At 41.0% G+C, this 22,017-nt stretch overlaps 2 protein-coding genes across 16 annotated transcripts in view; both read left to right on the top strand.

Moving 5' to 3' along the window:
• Positions 1-1,911: 1,911 nt before the first annotated feature.
• LOC112226151 (cdc42 effector protein 1) lies at positions 1,912-8,205 on the top strand. Its single transcript, XM_042307122.1, has 3 exons — positions 1,912-3,317; positions 3,452-4,906; positions 6,384-8,205. The coding sequence occupies exons 2-3, from the start codon at positions 4,453-4,455 to the stop codon at positions 6,986-6,988; spliced, it is 1,059 nt and encodes a 352-aa protein (XP_042163056.1). The 5' UTR covers positions 1,912-3,317; positions 3,452-4,452; the 3' UTR covers positions 6,989-8,205.
• Positions 8,206-8,730: 525 nt separating this feature from the next.
• LOC112226127 (PRKCA-binding protein) overlaps positions 8,731-22,017 on the top strand; it is a 33,912-nt gene continuing 20,625 nt past the window's right edge. Inside the window, exons 1-6 of one of the 15 annotated variants that reach the window (XM_024390388.2) lie at positions 8,739-8,875; positions 9,579-9,687; positions 10,445-10,554; positions 13,241-13,394; positions 15,786-15,958; positions 16,150-16,900. In XM_024390388.2, the coding sequence (XP_024246156.1) occupies positions 10,465-10,554; positions 13,241-13,394; positions 15,786-15,958; positions 16,150-16,900 (1,168 nt within the window). In that variant the 5' untranslated portion in view covers positions 8,739-8,875; positions 9,579-9,687; positions 10,445-10,464. Of the gene's footprint in view, positions 8,876-9,578; positions 9,688-10,433; positions 10,555-13,240; positions 13,395-15,785; positions 15,959-16,134; positions 16,901-22,017 lie in introns of those variants that run through there. The other 14 variants (XM_042307115.1, XM_024390390.2, XM_042307114.1 and 11 more) reach the window with 14 other exon arrangements.

Raw genomic sequence — 22,017 nt, 5'->3', positions numbered from 1 at the left:
GTGATGAGAGAGAGAAAAAGAGTAAAGAGAGACAGAGAAGGAAAACATTGACAAGGAAGGGAGATTAAAAGTGTTTCCATTCAGAGCTTTAGGTCCTTTATTTGACGGCCATTTTGAAGCGCGTCCGGCTGTCTTCCCCTCACACACTGCTCCCATTAGTTTCAGATCGCCGTACCTCCCTCCCTCGTTTAAATACAATCAGACAGGCTGCCCTCACCAGCCTTGCAGCATAATGTTTACGAATGTGCGCCGGTACAAGTAAATAATAAATATAATGTTAAGCAGTGCCATGCATCTCCCTGTGCGTCTCTAACCAGGCCATGTACTGTACAAAGAGCCTCCAGTGGATTCCTGATCTGCAGTATAGGGTTTATGAGCACAGAGGCATCTAAAAGCTCACAGAAAGTTGTGGAAGTACTGATAAAGAGAGGGAGAGATGGGACTGTGTAAAATGTCAGGGTAGGGGAAGGAGGGGGCCATTTTATGTGAGATTAAGGGAGCTTGCAGAGGTGCTATAAGAGACAGAGACAGGAGTGGCAACGATAGGAGTGGCAACTATCCAGGGACAGGCATCCTTTACAACAGATTTGTTTTGACACAGCAGGCAACCAGCCAGCAGCGATCGTCTCTCCTCCCAGCCACTTGCACGCTACCGTCGCAGACGACTAATAAACCTCTTAATTGAATTGCAGCTAATCGTTAATGAGAAGACGAAACGGTACAGGCGACGACTAAAAACATCCTCAGTCCTCCTTCCCCCTTTCCTTCCCCCACTATCCTAAGCCTCAGTAGCAGCAGCCACAGGTGCCTCTACTCTAACCCCTGTACTCCAAATGAGACCACGTCACACTGACAGGCCATGACACTAATCCTCAGAGACGCTGTGGAGCAGTCAGCCAAAGCCACACGGGGCTAAATTAGATGTTCACTTCCTCAGCATGCAGGTTGAACATGGCAGACTAGAGTAGGCCTACATAAACATGGCTACCTTGTACCTATCTACACAGTCCTGAAGTGCCTTAAATACAGTTAGTTGTGTAAAATTAGAGGTACATTGTAACTCCAGAATACAGACTTACGTCATTTCCGCATTCCTTCTAGGGTGTCAGTTTAATTAAGAGGGTTTGAGACAAACCTGACAATTAAACAATTAAGATTCTGTAAAGCAGGGTTCATCAACTAGATTCAGCCGCTGACTGATTTTTTTTGTTGAGTGGATGGTCAGGGGGCCGGAACATAATTACAAATCATTTGTAGACCGCAAGAAGCCTAAAAATATATAATGTTTGATCAAAACATAATCACATGACATTTTTATTAAATCACACATCTCTCTATTGTACATGGGAATAGTTTGGAACAGATTTCCAGAATCACTTGGAGCTGATTTTCTGGTGTTTTTACAGTCTTTTATGCTTTTCTTTTTTTGCTCAGAGTACAAATAAAATCACCTGACCTGCGGACCGCAAGTTTGGGAACCCTGCTGTAAAAACTCTGTGAGAACTGGTCTTGTTGAAATGGATATATTGCATTTGGAGTCTGACCTACGCTCTCGAAAATTTGTTGTGTTGCTCTTATTTTGGAAAAAAACTCACATACCAAAGAAAATACATTTATGACCTGTTGGCCGTTAGAAGTGACTCATGAGCCAAAACTGGGTGAAAAGAAGCATTCCCAAAATAAGTCAATGTAGATGTTCAGCAACCGGACACATTTATGTGACCCCATTTATGTGAGTCCTATTAATGGTTGCCTTTTCTCTAACTCTGTAACTCTCTGTGAAGTCTTCTCCAGGCAGCCCTGACGTGGCCTCAATGAAGAACGAGAGAGGAGCCACTTACCTGTATCTCAAAACACTATCTGGATTGTGGGAGGCAGAGAACGAGAGAGGAGCTTAGAGATTGTGGGAGGCAGAGAACGAGAGAGGAGCCACTTACCTGTATCTCAAAACACTATCTGGATTGTGGGAGGCAGAGAAGGAGAGAGGAGCCACTTACCTGTATCTCAAAACACTATCTGGATTGTGGGAGGCAGAGAACGAGAGAGGAGCCACTTACCTGTATCTCAAAACACTATCTGGATTGTGGGAGGCAGAGAACGAGAGAGGAGCCACTTACCTGTATCTCAAAACACTATCTGGATTGTGGGAGGCAGAGAACGAGAGAGGAGAGAGAGGAATGGAGAGAGGGATTAGAAGCTAATCCAGGACACGGCCAATCCCAGAGGAGCTCCTTTTCTTCCAAGACACAGACACAACAGTCGCACGGATTACTGCACTTTAGTGTATTGCCTTTTTTTTTAAAGAAGCATTATCCCTTTTGTATAGTGTTTCATTGTCCCTAAATGCCTGGTGTCCCGGGCCTGTGGTAAATGTGCTGAATTCTACAACAAAGGATAAAAGAGGACAACAGTCCCGGTGAGAGGGGAGCGAAGTGACAGGATGTCCCATGGACTGTCTGGTGCCACACGCAGATAAAGCGCTTTAGTGGAGACGACATGTGTGAACGGACCCCCTGCTCTTTCTGCTGGGTCTCAGAGGGACTGAAAGCTGAACACCCCTGTGGACTGTACATTCAAGATCAAACTTCTATGAGTGAATACTAAAACGACTGAGTGGCTAGTGAGTGACAGGTTGGAGATATTTTAGTTGTTGATTACAGGGGAGAATAAGGTGAGGTTGCTTTCAAAGCAGGATTACAAATTAGTTTCTGGAAAAACTTACTGTATCTGAAGGGAAGAAGGACTTGATTGAGGAGACTTGCGGCAGCCTAGAAACCTCTATCATTAACTGGAAGGATCTGAGTTCATGTGTGTAGGTGCATTAGAGAAGATTATTAGCTGACAATCAAAGGTGTCAGCCTATTGAGTCACTCCTCAATAAGCCATATCTAAAGTGACCTGGTTGGTGAGAGTTGTTGTCTTGGTGTTGTGTTGGTGTTGAAACCTGTAGTGGTGAGAAGAGAAAGCACTGGGTGAGAGTGAGGTGGTAATAAAGGTTGTTTTAAAGCTGACATAATCCCATTACAGTTCCTTAAAAAGTTATTTATAATCTCCAACAACTTTATTGGACAGAGCACACAGGGCCAAGCAGCTTAAACATAACCACTTTCAGATGTATAACACAGCCTGACTCCTATCCACTGTATTGTGTACTGGATGGTTTTCACAGAAAGGGGTCTCTAGGTAACACTGCCTGACTCCTATCTACTGTATTGTGTACTGGATGGTTTTCACAGAAAGGGGTCTCTAGGTAACACTGCCTGACTCCTATCCACTGTATTGTGTACTGGATGGTTTTCACAGAAAGGGGTCTCTAGGTAACACAGCCTGACTCCTATCTACTGTATTGTGTACTGGATGGTTTTCACAGAAAGGGGTCTCTAGGTAACACAGCCTGACTCCTATCCACTGTATTGTGTACTGGATGGTTTTCACAGAAAGGGGTCTCTAGGTAACACTGCTGGCTGTCCAGCTTTGACAAAAGATATTGGTGCTCATTTTAAAGGTAGGTATAGACTTCAGTTTGGACTGATCCTAAAAAGACAAGAACAAGAATATTTTGTAAAGCCTCATTGCTTAACTTTGAGAGGGAAGTTTAAGGACCTGTATATTTTTGTTGCTGAAGGGAAAGGTGCATTTAAATGACCTAATTATAGAAATTGCTGTGCACATCTAAGATTGATTTAGCTCTAGAAACGTTCACAGGTATGAGCTTGCCAACAGAGAGAGCATCATAGTTATATTGTTAGTGTTCACAAGCAGAAACACAAGTTCAAAATAACAGTCAGGCAATACTCCAATCCACAAAGAGTGAAATGTATTTTGTCTGATGGACAGAATATGAGCATCTCTTGGTATTCTCTCACTCTTTCACTGCACAAATACTGGATGAGTTATGTTTCACTGTCAGTATATATTTGGAGCCGCAACTGGATATATTTTCTGAACTGACATTCAAAAACCCACCGTCTGGGAAAAGAACAGTGGATCCCAAGCTCTCAGACCACATAGGCTGTGGTTATTCCAGAATCCCTGGGATGTGTCATTCCTCTTCTTTTTATTCCTCATGACTGAAAGCTGCTGGGAAGGAGGACAGGATTTCTTTGAGGCTGGAGTCATTCTAAAGCACAGAATTGATCCTGAGATAGAAAGCTTTGGATGTTGACTGACCCCATAGATAACCCATCATTCAGCTGAAAACTTCAGTGGGACTTCCTAAAGCCAAACTGCAGGCTTACGCTCGATGAATAGCTGGCACTTGCTGCCGTGTGGAGAATGGATTCTACACACATTCTCAGCACATCATTTGTGTTTTTCTTTTTTTTAAGGATCCAGAAAGTTGTTTTACGTGTCTTTTAACACTAATTTTACATTGGAAAAGTTGACTGATTTCTTACTGGATTTATTATCCCCGTGATTAATTATATTTAAAGGGTATTCATCTCTGCTACCATGAGTCTGGGAAAACTGCCAGGGATTAAAGGCCTAGGGTCGGGCTCTCAGGGGAAGAGGCGCTTTAAGAGCGAACTCTCCGTGGACATGATCAGCCCACCGCTCCCAGACTTTCGCCACACCATGCACGTGGGCCGCGGTGGCGATGTGTTTGGAGACACCTCCTTCCTTAGCAATCATGGGGGCAAAGGGGAACCAGTGAGCCCCGATTCACCCACCAGTAGCACGAAGACCACCCGCTTCTTCTCCCGCACCCTGAGGCATGTACGCAGGTCCCCTGTGCCCCGTGCCAGGATCGGTTCCCGTGACCTTTCACCCCCACCGCCTCCTGTCTCACCCATCATCAAGAACGCCATCTCACTACCCCAGCTGAACATTGACATGCCCAACGGCTACCAGAGGGTGTTGTTCCCCAGCTCAGAGAGCTCCCCAGATACCTCCCTCTACAGCTACGGTAAGAACATCTGTAATGGGAAAAAGCACATATTGCACACACGCACACACAGGTTGCCATTTCCTCTTCTCAAACCTCCAAACAGATGCCTCCCGGGTGGCGCAGTGGTCTAGGGCACTGCATTGCAGTGCTAGCTGTGCCACCAGAGACTCTGGGTTAGGGTTAGGGACAATTTGCCTAGCGTTGTCCAGGTTAGGGAGGGTTTGGCCGGTAGGGATACCGTGTCTCATCGCGCACCAGCGACTCCTGTGGAGGGCCGGGCGCAGTGCACGCTAACCAGGTCGCCAGGGGCACGGTGTTTCCTCCGACACATTGGTGTGGCTGGTTTCCGTGTTGGATGCGTGCTGTGTTAAAGAAGCAGTGCGGCTTGGTTGGGTTGTGTTTCGGAGGACGGATGGCTTTCGACCTTCGTCTCTCCCGAGCCCGTACGGGAGTTGTAGCAATGAGACAAGACAGTAACTACTAACAACTGGATACCACGAAATTGGGGAGAAAATGGGGTAAAAAAATCTATTTAAAAAAGTCAAACAGATCATTTTTTTCTGAGTCATCTGAAATTACCTTCGTTACACCTGCGTACAATTATGCCTATAAACACAAACAAACATAGCTGGGGAGAGAAAGACACAGAGAGGGCATTTCCTGTCATCTTCTGTGTTTGTGGGCTACTTGACTGCACCGCATAAACCCAACATTCATCAACCCCCTTTTAAATCCCTGCTGGTACAGCGAAACTGTGTGTGTGTGTTCAGGGGTAGGGTTTTTAGAACAGTATGTGGGATGTCTGGAATTCCCCCCAGCCACTGGAATAGTTACCCAACTCAGATGGAATGTACCCAAATAAAGAGAACCAACAGAGGGCACAGAGAGCTAGATGATCTGGGGGATCAACAGGTTAACTCACACTGTACCACCTCTTACTGTGATGTACATGTTCATTTGTATATTCTGGTCATTTCTTTAGCTCTTCTTTCTTAAATCTCCTGTCCCATTTTCCTCTCATTCCTTTTCTACTCTCCACGTCATCAACTTTTTTTTTTAAAGAAGAAAGTTCCTTTCTCTTTCCCACTCTGTTATCCTCTTTATATGCCTTTCTGGGTTCTCCTCTCACTTCTCTTCAATATCGGCTGAGAACTGTCCACTAGGCAAAAAACCAAGCCCTCCCCCCATCCCCCACACAGGTAGCATTCAGAACCAGTGAAGTCATGGCACCGTGGAATGTGTGTGTGGGTTGGGCTGGTGCTCTGAAACGACTAAACACCTTGCTTGTTTTATACTGTCACCCTCTGGCCAATGAGCCAAACTGCAAGGTTCCCAGACATTTTCAATGCACTTCTTTAAAAGTTGGTTTCTCTGTCTAATGAAAGTACTTGGATATTATACTGTAGCTGCAGTAATAGAAGAGACAATGGCCCTTTAAGGCAAGAACTGTTCTAAAAATGTTTTACATTTTAATATGTTTGTCTCCTGTCTGCAGGTCTGCAGTCTGGTTTCGTCACACTACCCCGCCACTCCCGCCTTGATAAACAGCTGCAGGACGGCACCGGACTGTTCGCTCAGGACTTTCGCTGTGGCTCGCTCCCAGACAACGGCTTCGCGCTAACGCGCTCCGACTCCTTCACCTCGTTCACAGTGGACCTTGGCCCCTCCCTCATGAGTGAGGTTCTGGGCATGATTGACAGCCCCAGTTGCCTCACTATGCCCAATCACAGCTGGGAGTTGGGGGAAGAGGAAGAGGAGGAGCAGAGCTCTGTGTTTGAGCTGGCTGTGCCTAGCCCCATGCTAAGCTCATCAAACCCTTCCATGTCAAGCACTCCACTCAAAGTGAATGTGAACAACAGGGGAGAGGAGGAGGATGGGAGGTCTCTTGAGACACCAGATGCATCTATGGGGTCTCCTACACAGGTAGAACCAGTTATGGAAGCTGAGAGGTTCCAGAGAGCAGCTGACATGCTGGCGCGTCACTATGGGGGAGGCTCCTTCTCCAGGAGTCATCGCAGCGATTCTGCCTCCTCCTCCTCACCTCTCAGCCAGCCTAAAGTCCCCTACGCCTTCCCTGAGGAAGAGGAGATCAAAGTCTGAAACATTTACCAAATGTCTGTCATTGTGAGGAGAAGAATCCATTTGATCATTAGACTACTTACTGGGGGACCTTGGTTCTGAATCCTTGCACTCAAGACCTTCTGAGGGATCCATGTTTTTCAATAAACCTTTTACGTGAATGATTTGAATTGGAAAAATCCTCATAAGAGCTCTCGTCTACCATCTAACAACTGGATCAATACTGTCTCTTGTTCAGTTCTAGAGAAGCTTGTCTAGAGTTTCTCAGACATGATCTGACAGCAACATTGGACAGGGTATATATAAAAATAAACTTTAACATGTCAGATTCCATTATATCTTCATAAGAAATATACCTTATACTAAGCAGATTCCATTAAACTGTCATTAAATTCTGGGATGGAACGATCTCTTGATATCGTGCAACTCTGTGCTATAGCAGCTGCAGTACAACAGTCACACAAGATGCCATACAACGACCAGAAGGAAGGACACAGTGATGAGCCGAGGCTGTGTCTGTCAAAAGCACTCAGTGGTCATTCACAGACATGCCACACGGATGAAGGAACATAATACATTTTATTTTTAGAAGACAAAGGAAGGATTTCCAGCCTAATGACACACTCCTGTGAAAAGGATTGAAAAGGGAGATAAAACATGACTAACAGTATGTGGATACTAAAGGGACAATACATTTTGTTTCCATCCACCTGATCTAAATTGACATATCTTCAGTGACAAAATCATCTGTTAGACCGAACACAAAGCCAGTTTCATAAATGATCATTTCCTGAGAAAAGTTTGATAGGAATAAAGATTCTCACTAACATCTGAATTAATATCAGAGATGGCACTGCATGCTAAGGTTGAAATGAAGGGTGTGCCCTGTAAAGCGTATCAAACTAATTTTGGACACACAGCCCTATAATAGTTTAAACGTATAGCTGCCTTAGTGAGTTATTGTCAACTACTTTTTCCAAGTATGTTTGTTCTCAGTGTTATGTTCATACATGGCAGTATAATTTAAATAACAAGGAAACAAATGCATTGTCATACATGAAGGTAATCAAATGAAGTTGTATATTAGCTGTTCATAAGACTACAGGTACCTGACTTAAAATGACCAGTACAGACATGTGATGTCACATATGAATACAGTATGTATACGGAATGAGATACGATTGTCTAATTTGATCCATTTACCAGTAGCTGTCATATTCTTAATAAATACTGTTTTTTAATAAGCATTGGTTCTGTCCTTTTTGACACATTGAGTGGATAAAGAACATTTTTCAGAAACAAGCAGTGATTTTCAACCAGGAATGGATAGTCACTATAGACCAGAGGTAACTTGATTCAGCCGTGGGACGATTTATTTCTGAGTGAATAGGGGGCTGGAACATAATGATAATCATTTGTACACTGCACATTGACCACAAGTAAGACCAGACAGATATTGTATTTGGAAATAACATAATAAGTTCATACATTGAGACACGATCACGTCTCTACTTATTCAAGGGATTACTTGGGAACAGATCTACTAGATCAACATAATTTGTCCTAAAAACATTAGACATAAAGAAGGCAATACTATATTGTCCCTTCATTCAGATGTAGAAGCTAAACACGCAAATTCTACTTTCTGAGATCCCAATGACTAAGAATGAGGACTCCATGGCACCTGTTGTATCGGACTGGGCGGAGCTGATTTTAATTCAGAGCAGACACTGCATCTCTTCCTCTCTCTGTCAACTACTTCCTGCATACACACACACCCCGGAGGTTCTTGGTGCAAGTAGGATGACATTTGACAAAAGCATTCACAGACACATATAAACACAAATGCACCTTTACATCTACCCACCTGTCATGGCTGGCTGAAGGACTGGACCAAGGTGCAGCATGGTAAGCTACATTTGAACTTTATTTAAATATGACACAGACAAATGAAGAACAACACAAACCAACCGTGACGCTATGTGCCCTAAACAACTACAACTTTACCTTCCCACAAAACAGGTGGGGGAAAAGGGTAGCTAAGTATGGTTCTCAATCAGAGACAACAATAGACAGCTGTCCCTGATTGAGAACCATACCAGGCCAAGACATAGAAATACAAAACATAGAAAAAAGGACATAGAATGCCCACCCTAGTCTAATCAAAATAGAGAATAAAACGCCTCTCTATGGCCAGGACGTGACACCACCACAGCCACACAACTCTTTGCAGTTTCTCAGAGCAAACGAAACTCACTATCCTTGTAAACTTGCTTTATAAAGGCTGGTCACTGAGAAAAAAACTCTGTCTTCGTCATGTGACAGGGTGGGGGTATGCATTCTCAAAGGTCTATATAACTTTTAAATTAGGTCAAATTTATACTGCATTACACAATTCATGTTGTTTCCCCACCACTCCAATAAAGAATTTTGGAGACTTTGCACTTCATTTTTAATTTACATTCAAGTAAAATATATAATTTTATGAATGTCTTATTTTATGTTTGCCTTGCGATAAACAGTATTAGTTAGTGTACTGATTGCTAACCAAACTTTTTTTGCCATCTCAAATGTCTTCAGTTTCATTTACACATTGTCATGTGATTTCCAGGAAATTATGTTTTGAAAGATACTGAAGGCCTTATAAATACCCTGTGGACAAAAGGTTCACTTCAGTCTACATTATGAACAGACAACAAATGGATATCACTTTGCAAACTGTAAGTAACCTTTATAATTTATGTTTGTTTATGTTGCACCTCATGGTAACTGTAGTATAATACAGTGTAAGTAGTATAAAAACCAAACATTCTAATGTAAAGATGAATTTACATAGATGCGCGAAAGACTGACTTAAAAAAACAAATCCTTTCCTTTATATGTTTGTGTGTTCGTAAATATGTCATACCAAATGACACAGTCAAGCTCAAAATTGACACTAAAGATTCACATAATTGTTCTATTTAAACCAAATCATGTTATCTATTATGGAGCTAATTTCATTGTTCAAGCAAACCAATTACAAAACCCAATGGTAGTTTGTGATGCATCTTGAAAATGGTTTGTCCACAGACCTGGAGGGAAGCTAAAGTAATTCCGCTACCCAAAAATGTTAAAGTTCCCTTTGCTGGCTCTAACAGCCGCCCAATCAGCTTGCTGCCAGTTCCTAGCAAACTTATAGAAAAGATTGTGTTTGACAAGATACAATGCTATTTCTCTGTGAACAATTTAACAACTGACTTTCAGCACACTTATAGGGAAGGACACTGGTACTCTATAGTAACTCCGGTAACTCAATAAAATCAGTAAAAAACAAAACAGAAAAAACATCTCAAGGAACAACGCAGACTGCGAAGAGACACACACACACACACTCTACACACGCATTATACTAACAAAGGTTTTGTTTTGATGTAAGGTAACTGAAGTGAATATAATAATATACAACTGATTGATTTTTCTGAAGTTTTGTTGCAGTGACTAGTAAGCAGCTAATAATGGAGACTGGAGAAAATAAGGAAATGGAGACAGAGACTGAGGACGCACTGGATCCGTCGTCTGAGTGTACATATCAAGGAGAAGAACATGTGAGTAACTGAGGAACATCGTGTTAGGAACAGCAAGACAGAGAGTGTCAGGAATTGACTCTCAAATAAATCAGGAAAATTCTAATTAAAACAGAGACAAAGAGACAAGCATTCTACTGCATTCTTATGGTCAGACCTTGTTGATCTGAGCCTTGTTGTTGGAAAACCACTAGTGTCCGACTTTCGGCTGTCGCAGATGCACCTCCCCACGACTTCATTTGCCGACTTTCGTCTACAGACAGCTTTGTTAGCCCTTACTGCTCGAACACCCGTTGCCTCCCTCCGAGGTACGTGTTGCTAGGCACATCTGGAGGCGAAAGAAACGCACACTTGTTTATTAGGCGAGGTGCTGGCAAGCGGAGTAGAACACTTGAAAAGGAAAAGGAGAGCGCACACTAGGCGCTAAGATGCAATAATTGAATAACCTAATAACCAACAGCTCGACAGACAAGCTGTCTTAATCAGGGTATAATGACAAACACTGCGGGTCACTAGTTTATATAGTGTAAAGGGACACACACATGTGTCTGTAATCATGGCTGTGTGTGGCTTGATATAATTTACAGATATCTGTCATTTAATTTACAGATATAAATAGAACATATACAAAAACAGAAATGGATAGGATACGATCAAATATACAATTTGGCTACATAGGCCTACAAATATTTCCAATGAATAGCAAAATCACAATAATCATAAGAATGGGTTCAGATCAAAGTCTAGGTTGAGACCGAAGGGAGCAAGCGTCTTTAAATCTTGTTAAAACAATAAATTGTCGAGGTCACCTCTTCTCCTAGGGATGGTGACGTGTTCGGTGCCGATATAACGTAGGGACGAAATCGAGTGGTTCGATTCCAAAAAGTGGGCCGCAACTGTTTGTTTTTTTATGATACTCCGAGATTCATACTTTTAATTCGTGATAATACGTTTAATTGTGGATTTGTTTCCCTGTTTGGGGGTGTTTGAAGGAGCTACGTTTGTAAGTGCCATTGCATTGAGCGCAGCCATTACACTTGTAGTTTCCATCCGGTAGAGGCGTTGTTTTGGGGTGGTAAATCAGAGTCTAACAATTGTGCTCTGAGATTTCTGCCCCGCGAGAATATGTCCGAAAACACATTACCGATTTTAGAATGTGCCAATGTTTGCGAACGATTCCCCTTAATTTGTTCAGAGCGCTTTGAATAGCAGGTAGTAAGAATGCTTTATTTTTTATTTTAATCTGACCATTTTGTACCCGCTGTCCTTGAAATTTCTTTGCATCTCAGACATATTTCTTTCGAAATCTGATTGTTTTTGGCAAATTATTTTGATTCGACAGAATTGGCTGTAGGGAAAACTGTTTTTCAAGGGAAGCTGGTGACCGCTATCAGCCCTCAACAAACTGTTACGATCAGTAGGTTTCCTGTATATATCAGTATAAAGAACATTATCCACACACAACCAGAAGATCAAGGACACGGATTTGACGTGTGCCAGATTGCATAGTAAATCTCAGGTGCTCAGAACAAGAGTTAAGAAAAGCATGGAATGCCTGGAGCTGTTTTGCATCACCCCTCCATATAACAAAAATACCATAAATGAACCGTTTCCATATAATAATGTTAGGCAATAAATATTTTTTGAGAGTATTGAGTACTGTTTCACATACAAATTAGCATAGTTAGGAGCCATAGGGGATCCCATAGCAGTACCCGTCGTCTGAATAAAGAAATCATTTACAAACATGAAATAGTTTCTAAACGTGTGTGTACTATTTCAGTAAACGTTATAATGCATGCCCTGGAAGGTAGTTCATTAGGGTCACGTTGCAGAAGAAAATGTTTAATGGCTTCCATACTGCCCCCGTGTGGAATATTCGTGTATAACGACTCAACATCAAAAGTAACAAACAAAGTATTCACAGGGAGAGAATCAAGAGATTCAATAATAGAGATCATACTGCTGGTGTCCTTTACAAAGGAGGGAAGCTGTTCTGCGAGTGGTCTAATAAAAAAATTCAAAAGTTGATAAAGGGACCGTTACTGCATCAATGCCGCTACAATACGACTGACACCCTGGAGGTTTTGTAACATTCTTGTGTAATTTCGGCATAGAAAGTGGCAATTTTAGGGTGTTGAATAGCCCCAAAGTCGTGTTATACTTTGGTGACTTGACCAGAACCTAAATGCCCATCTAGGACAGTGAAGATAGTGTTCTAAAATTGGGAAGTGGGGTCACTGCTAGGCAACCCTCCTGGACTTGCCCTGGCAGGCCACAGCTAAAGATGGTGTGAGAAACTTGCTAGCAAACGTTTGTGCTATGAAACTAAATATATACTGCACGCAGACCCACAAAACCTATTTTCTAGATTCATGATAGTGCTGTTAGACAAAGCAAGGAAAGTGAACATCAAAACATGATGTAGTTTCATTGTGATTTGCAGCTGTTGTTGGTAGTTAATGAATCTGCTAGCTTCTGAAATAACTTACTCATCTTTTCAATATGTTATTAATATTTGCAGACCTATGCAGAATTTGCATGACAAGGGCGTTCCCATTTTTTCCAAACCTTGGGTCTGAAGTAACTGTAATCTGACCACTACCTTTTAATTTACACAGTAACTTTAACAAAATACTTATAAATGTTTGTACTCAAATGATGTAATCCAGATATGTATTTTGATACTCCCATGATACATCCACAGCAACTATTTCTACAGTTGGAGCCTGAGGCCCTTGACATCACAGACAGTGAGAGTCAACACAGCGACCAACGGGATGACAAGACAACCAAGACTGATGAAGAAAAGACAGAAATCACAACAATTTCTTCTAATTTCCCACAAAGCAGTAAGAAAGGTGAGAGCGTTTTAGTCAAGCATAATTTAATTCTCACAGTATAACTTTGATTTAGAGATACTCACTTCCTCTCAATTGCTCTTGTTATTATGCACTATATTTTTGTGATACACCTGATAATTGCATTGATTGGTAAAGTTGATTCTGTTGGCTCTATTTTCAGCTGGTGCCAAGGCGGTTATTGTCAAACACACGTTAGTTAGTCATTTTGGCTTGTAAAAACTGTCGCTCTGGCATTTTCCACCTCTTGCACCAGGTCTGGCAATTTACCTGTCGAACATCAGCTCGTTTGCACTGGGGTGGGAGAGGTGGCAATATCTGAGGTGTGTCCTTAAAAACATGCACCAAAGTGCCAATTTCAAGAAGCGCAGGTGGGGACTTTTGAGAACCACTAAAATCAGCTCTTTTTGCAAACGCAGATGATTACAGCATGGATTTTGTCAGCGGCGGCCATGGCGCAATGTCCATGTAAAGATTATTTTTTTAGTACATCTTAATCACCAAAGCTTTATTAAACCATGTTTGTGAGCAGCAAAACAGTGAGCGAACATTCCCTTTTTATCTATGTATTGGACATTCTTTTAGCCAGTTCCTGTTATTATTTTGGATGTGCGTAAAAAAAAAACTCCATGGACATGTGTCCATATGCCCATCATGGATCGAGAGATGCGATGACGCCGGTGAACCTAGTATTTAGAAACGTTTAAGTTATTTTCCTGTACAATTGGTTGTTTTACGTTTCATTTCATTCAAAATCAAGCCATCAATAGGCTATCCTACTACAACAAAGTCTGGTTCTTCTGCGTCGGTGCATATATTTTTTTTATCCTGGCCATTCATTAGCCAAGCAGCCTATCAATAAGAGGTTTTAAACGTGTCTACTCATCAGAGTGCCTTGAAATATTTTAGGTTTTTGCCCGCATGCTTTTGTATAATTCACAATTCACATACTGTACCTGGGCCGCTCCACCAATTCAATTCAGTTTTAACATTGTCATAAGATGGTCAACATGTTCAACTTAATGAAAAAACTAGTTTTTCCATCTCAAGAGGTTATCCCATTGTGGCAGGGAGAATGGAAGCTTGTTGTGTGCAAAAGGGAGTGGCAATTGAATGCAAGCTTAATATATATATTATTTTGTTAAAACATTTCTAGCCTGTCTATCAATGGGTTGATGTGTTATGCTCTGTTTGACCACAAAACACCAGAACATTTCCAAAAGGAGTAGGACCAGTTCACCTGCTTTTACACAAGGATTTCTTTTGAAAAAAAGTACATTTAAAAAGGAACAATTTCACCATATTAAAATGAGAGTTCAGTTCCTGTAACAGGAACGTAAATTAATCATTAATCACATTAAATAAATAATAATATTCAGAAATGACTTTGTCAAAGCAACAAATAGCTAGGGCTTTACAATGATGTTGAAAACTTTGAGAAATGTTGGGATTAAGTGGATTAAAATCTTAGAAGTCAGAGGGTGCACGGAGGGACATGTAAAATGCAGAATTTTGGCACTGTAGCAAATCTTTATTAATATTTTTTTTTAAATCTGATTTATTGAGTTCTCCATGTGATCTATATGAAAGGGCACTTCATTTAATATAAACGGCTTATAAAATGCAATATTAGTGCACAATTTCTACCTAAAATGTCAAAGCGTTATGGCACTTTTTGTGGAACGACCCACCTACATACTTCATTTTGCGTGTTCAAATATCCATCCCCATTTTCAAAGAGCGCGTCTCATCTGATTACCAAAGACGCGCTCCTTCAAACTTATTTTAATTATTCAGTCCTAAAATGCCAAATCAACGGCAAAATTATCTTACCTATTGAAAACGTGCCTCGCACATGAAGTGTGACTGATGTGTAAACACATGTTGACCTACATGTTGAAGCCAACTAGAACAATGTGGATTGCAAATAACATATTTAGCAAAACTGGATGCACTGTATTGTTGCTATTATTCGTTACTGTATGCTATTTAATAATTGTATCAATCCACAATATTGCGTGCCTTCCAGATGAATTGGAGTTGATTATAATGTAAAGACTGTTAAGAATCTACACAATTTGAGACAACCGCATGCAGTATAACGCCATGAAGAATGTTAATTGGCCTGTGAGGGGTCAAGCTCTTGTCACACCTACAATTTATTTATTCATCCAAATCCTGCCCTTTTGCGCCACCGCCAACTATTGCGCCCATTATTCCCGCTGTAAAAAAAACTGAAATATTTCTGCCACACCCACAACTTGACAGCACTGCGTGGTTGCACTAAGATTTACCATTGTGTTAGATTTGTTAAAATAGATCCATGTGAATATTTCATCTTGAAGTGTCCTAACAAAAAACAACTCTCCTGTCTCTTTCTATACCTAACAGACATTGAAAACGAAAGGGATGATTTGGTGGATCCTTGTGATGAAAGTTTAATACCCACTTGCACAATTCCTTCGGCTCATCAAGATCAAGATACCATGGTTCACCTGGATCACTTTGCTGACCCCCACATTTTAATCAACATGGATAATGTTGGCACAGTGAGCAGAAAATCTGTAAGAAATATTTCAACAGCAGTGTTTATGCTATTATTAAACAATTAGGGGGTCATTGAAATGTTCAGTATAAGTGATATTACATTTCCTGTACAAGTTAGGTTAAGCCTCTTTCAAGAGTACTTGGCAATTTGGACCAACATCTCTCAGTAGTTAGAGCTTGTGTTAAAGCACTGCAACTATTTCTACAGTTGGAGCCTGAGGCCCTTGACATCACAGACAGTGAGAGTCAACACAGCGACCAACAGGATGACAAGACAACCAAGACTGATGAAGAAAAGACAGAAATCACAACATCTTCTAATTTTGCACAAAGCAGTAAGAAATTTACAATTGCATTGATTGGTGGCACTGATTCTATGGAGATTGAATCTGGAAATCTCCTTCTTGGTCAAGATGATCTACCAGCAGCAGAACTCTCACAGATAGCACCCAGGATGTATGATTTGTTCGGCCGTTGTGTCTCTGTCATCAACATGCTGGGCTTGCAGAGTTCTGAACTTACCCAGGAGAATCACATAGGTCCACTTGTGCATAAGCAGGGTATCAATGCTGTCCTCTTACTTCTACCATTGGGTCAGCATATTGATGAATTCAAAATGGGAGTGGGGTGGCTGGAAAGAATGCTTGGAGAGAGAGCCCTTGCCTTTACAATAATCGTCTTTACCCACAAGAATGACCAAGACTTTGGGTTGGGTGATCTAAAGGACAACAATGATCTGATGGATCTCATAGAAATGTGTGGAAATAGGTATCTCACCTGCAAAAAGACTATGAATGATCCAACCGAGATTTCAACATTACTTGAACAGATAGACCTCATGGTGTCTGAAAATGATCCATGCTGCTACACAGGAGAAATGTATGATGAAGAGATCAGGAAACAGCAACTGAAAACAGATTGGGGTGACCGATCACAAAGCGAGGAGAAAACTGCATCAGGTATGTCCTCAATGCAGCAGCTGTAGGAGGATTTTCCCCATCTTGACATGTGGCTCCGTCTACACACACACTTACCCCGTTTGTTGACGATATCCAAAAACAGTTTTCCGGTCTATATCTTTCATATTAAGATAGGCAGAGTGTGAATTATACAGTGACACTCGAGGGGGGGTAAAAAAAAATTCAATAGACCTATGTGTGCACACGCTTGAATTGGCCTGCTTTTTATTGGCCTAATAGTAAGTACATGTCATTTAAGGGTAAAACATTTTTTATTACCTTTTAATTTGGCATGAACACATCCAGTTATGATGTTTTCATCTTATTGTCAAACAAATCACTCCAAACAGTAGGCTACCTGCACATGTTCATCCACTCCAACATAATTCCAGATCCAAACAGTGCACTGTGCACTCACTCCATTTGATGAATGGAAAGAGACATCTGTTACAAAACACCAAAAAGTGTGATGACATTTGTCATTGACCACATTTACATGCAAATCAAATCAAGCTTTAAAACGGCACATTTCAGAAATGGAACGAAATGCAATGTGCTTTACGGTAAAAAAATGAATAAAAAACTATGAAAATAAAAGCTGAAATATTTACTACACAACAAACATAAGATTTTAAAAAAACTAAAGAATGACACAAACTGAACTACTAAAAAGTACCTGAAGGAAAAGCAAAGCTAAAAAGATGTGCTTTAAGATCTATTTTAAATATGTTTGGGCCCTCCTCAGGTTCTCTGACAGGCTATTCCAGAGGCTGGGGGCATAATAACTAAAGGCTGCCTCTCCATGCCTCTTGGTCCTTGTCTTGGGGATAGTTAGAAGGCCAGTGCCAGAGGACCTGAGGGACCTACTGGGTACATAACTTAAAAGCATGTCTGACATGTATCGGGGTGAACAATCGTGGATTGATTTAAAAACCAAGAGAAGAATCTTAAAATGAATTCTAAAACTCACAGGCAGCCAGTACAGAGACCTTTAAACCGGTGTAATGTGTGCTCTCTGGTCTTGGTCAGTACCCACGCTGCAGCATTCTGTATGTTTTATAGTACAGAGACCTTTAAACCGGTGTAATGTCTGCTCTCGGTCTGGTCTTGGTCAGTACCCATGCTGCAGCATTCTGTATGTTTTGTAGTTGACCAATGGCTTTCTTGGGTAGACCAGACAGGAGAGCATTACAGAAGTCAAGCCTACTTGTAATAAAAGCATGGATGAGTCTCTCTGAATCAGACAGTGAGAAACGGCCTCATCTTGGCAATGTTCCTCAGGTGGTAAAAAGCTATTTTGGTTCACATTCCTAATGTGTGACTCAATGTAGTCCATAATTGAAAATAACATCAAGGTTTTTTACCTGGTGTTTTATCTTTATTGCCTGTGAATTCAAATGTGCGGCTAGATTCACTCTATATGCTTTGGCTCCAACAATAAATACCTTGGTCTTTAACTGGAGGAAGTTATGAGCCAACCAAGTATTTAAATCACTAATACAGTCTAATAATTTTTCAGTGGATCTAAAATCCTCTGGTGACACAGAAATTTAAATGTGTGTATCGTCTGCGTAGCATTGAAAATCAATGCTGTGCTTTCTGATAACGCTGCCAAGGGGTAACATATATACTGAACAGTACCGGACCCAAAATCGAAACTTGTGGAACACCACATGTGATATGTATTTTCTCTGAGTTATGTTCACCAAGGGTCACAAAAAACTTGACCGGTTAAATAGGTCTAAAACCGATTTAGAACCGGAGAGGCCAACCCACCTCTCCAGTCTGTCTAGAAAGACATCATGGTCAACAGTGTCGAATGCAGCACTGAAATCTAACAGTACAAGGACAGAGAGCTGTTTGGCATCTGTGTTGGCTCTATAATCATTTACTACCTTAACTAAGGCTGTCCCTGTGCTGGGCACGATAACCAGATTGGATTTTTTTTTTTTTTTTAAATACTGTTGTCACTTAAAAATTTTTTTAGCTGTTTGAACACCAATTTCTCCAGAATTTTGCTTAAGAATGGAACGTTGGAGATTGGCCAAAAATTGCTAAAAGCTGAAGAATCTAGATGACTTTTCTTCAGAAGGGCTTTCACCATAGCAGTTTTTAGTGCACACCAATATCTCATTATTATTCGGGATACTTAAGTATTGTCACGCGGGACTAGGTGGGTGAAGGAATCAGACACAGAGAGTTCCACTGGGGAAAAGTGCTCTTTACTTCGGCACACAAAATGATAAGCCCAACAATACAGGGCGTGGACAACAACGTGACAACCCAAAAAACACAGGGTGTCAAGTTAAGAAAATAAATCCACCTCTACCTAAAACGCACACAAGTAACATAAAGACAATCCCGCACATAGCAAGGGCGTGTCCACCTACTAAAAATAGGGAAGCTCATTAAACCAAACAGAAACACAGGTGAAACTAATAAGACAAACGAAAAAGGGATCGGTGGCGGCTAGTAGGACGGTGACGACGACAGGCAGGGGAGCCAACTTCGGCAGAAGTCGTGACAAGTATTCTGTTTTTGAGTTGAGGCATATAAACATCATATCCCGTTTACAATAACCCAAAAAGCTTGTATCCCGGTTATGAAAAACCTGGATAAGATGCCTGGGATATCTTAGAGTACTGTGCCATGTAAACATCTTATCCCATTTACTGTTATTTTTTTGCGGTCTGTGCAGACTCAGTTTCACATATCATGGGTGTTGTGTGATGTTTTCATCCGATTGTCAAACAAATCATTTCAAAAAGTAGGTTTGATCCACCAGTCATTTCATAATAATTTATTTGGCTGATTCTCATACTGGACCATATTGCCTACTGGCTATTTTCACCCCTAATTTAGACAAGTTTCTGATTATAATTTCTGACATTTGGTAGGCCATATAAAAATGTAGAAAATTGGTAGGCCAGTTGTTTGTCAACAAGTTGCAGCTTCTCTTCTGTCATAACTTGCTGCTCCAGAAGATTAAATAAAGTAGTGGTCACCAGAATAATGTCTTACAGCATAGAATGAATGCATTTGTAATCTACAGTATGTAGTTAACACCGGTAAAATTGTCCATTTCGTTTAGGGACCGGGAAGAAAACGCAATAACTCCAAAACTGTGGAAAGATAGGTCCTGTGCAAAATGTCATCAGTTGACAGGTTTTAAGCTGAGAAAAGGATGAAACCCATTTATGATAAGACTTCAGTTGGTCTTGGATGCACATTTTATGTGGTTGAAATACTGTCTGCTTGTATAACAGTTTCAAAGATAACATATTACATGCACATTTGCATTTTCTCAGGAGATGCTGAAAGAAATAACTAATATTTCTCCACTCCTGTTCCGAGACAGACATTTTTTTTGTATTAGTTTACTGCAAGAGATGCATACTTTTGCAGGAGTTAATATTATACAACATGTGAGGTTTTAGGCCTACTGTCAGTGTCCATAGTTCAGTTACTATTCCATTTAACCCATATGAACTGAGGAATATTCTGTTTATTCATGGGTACAGTGATACTCGTGAGCGGGATATCAAAAGGTGCATGTAAACAGCTAATCCCAAATAAGACCTTAAGCTACTACCTTGAGCTACTATCCGGAATCGTGGTCAGCCTGAAATAATTCACGCCTCTTGCAGACAAAATTACCTTTTTTGTAGAAAGAAAGGTTGGGACACCTGAAACGGGGCTGAAATAAGGGACTGTTCAGGGATGACAAGTGCAGACACATGGGGGAAAAAATGTTTAAACCATGAGACAGAGGTGGGGGAGTTGGTTCATTTGGAATAAGACTTTATTTTAATATTTAACACTATAGCAGTACAAATTGCATTTTAAACAAAAAGAAGAATGGTTAAATTAACATTTAGAGATGCCTTTGAAACAGTAAATATCAATTTGATCTTACCGAAACTACCAATACGAATTTTTAGTTTTAACATCTTAGTGTTTTGCAGAATATGGCCATTCTGACATCAGAAATGTAATAAAAAATACATATGTACCAAAAAACGAATCTGGAGGAATCGACTAGTTTGCCAGGGGTGTCAAACTAATTCCATGGAGGGCCTAGTCTCGGCATGGTTCTTGGTTTTTCCATTCAATTAAACCCTAGACAACCATCATTCAAGTACAAGGGTGGAGCAAAAACCCTCAGCCACTCGGCCCTCCATGGAATAAGTTTGACACCTGTGCCATCTGCACAGATACGAACATCAGTTTGGTAATGGACAAACAGGTATTCCAGCTGTCTTATGTACCTGCCTTATCGGCTTGTTGCCCTGGTGTAAACGTCCAACAGACACAAAATTGGTAGCTAGATAGATTGAGATCACAGAAAATGTTTTCAATCTGTAACTCGCAAGTGAGTAGTTTGACAGCTAACATTACAGTGCCTTCAGAAAGTATTCACACCACTTGATATTTTCTTGTATTACAGCCTGAATTTAGAATGGATTAAATTGAAATTGTGTGTCACTGGCCTATACACAATACCCCATAATGTCAAAGTGGAATGATGTTTTTGTAAATGTTCAGTCATTAAGTATTTAACCCCTTTGTTAAGGCAAGCCTAAATAAGTTCAGGAGTAAAAATGTGCTTATCAAGTTACATAATAACTTGCATGGACTCACTCTGTGTGCAATAATAGTGTTTAACATGTTGTTTTAATGACTACCCCTAACCCTAATTGACTACCCCTAACCCTAATTGACTACCCCTAACCCTAATTGACTACCCCTAACCCTAATTGACTACCCCTAACCCTAATTGACTACCCCTAACCCTAATTGACTACCCCTAACCCTAATTGACTACCCCTAACCCTAATTGACTACCCCTAACCCTTATTGACTACCCCTAACCCTAATTACCCCTAACCCTAATTGACTACCCCTAACCCTTATTGACTACCCTAACCCTTATTGACTACCCCTAACCCTTATTGACTACCCCTAACCCTTGACTACCCCTAACCCTTATTGACTACCCCTAACCCTTATTAACTACCCCTAACCCTTATTGACTACCCCTAACCCTTATTGACTACCCCTAACCCTTATTGACTACCCCTAACCCTTATTGACTAACCCTAACCCTTATTGACTAA

This window comes from Oncorhynchus tshawytscha, linkage group LG27 (genome assembly GCF_018296145.1).
Source record: "Oncorhynchus tshawytscha isolate Ot180627B linkage group LG27, Otsh_v2.0, whole genome shotgun sequence".
Lineage (NCBI taxonomy): Eukaryota > Metazoa > Chordata > Actinopteri > Salmoniformes > Salmonidae > Oncorhynchus > Oncorhynchus tshawytscha.
The sequence above is the reverse complement of the archived record's forward strand: the minus strand, read 5'-3'. Positions and strand labels throughout refer to the sequence as shown.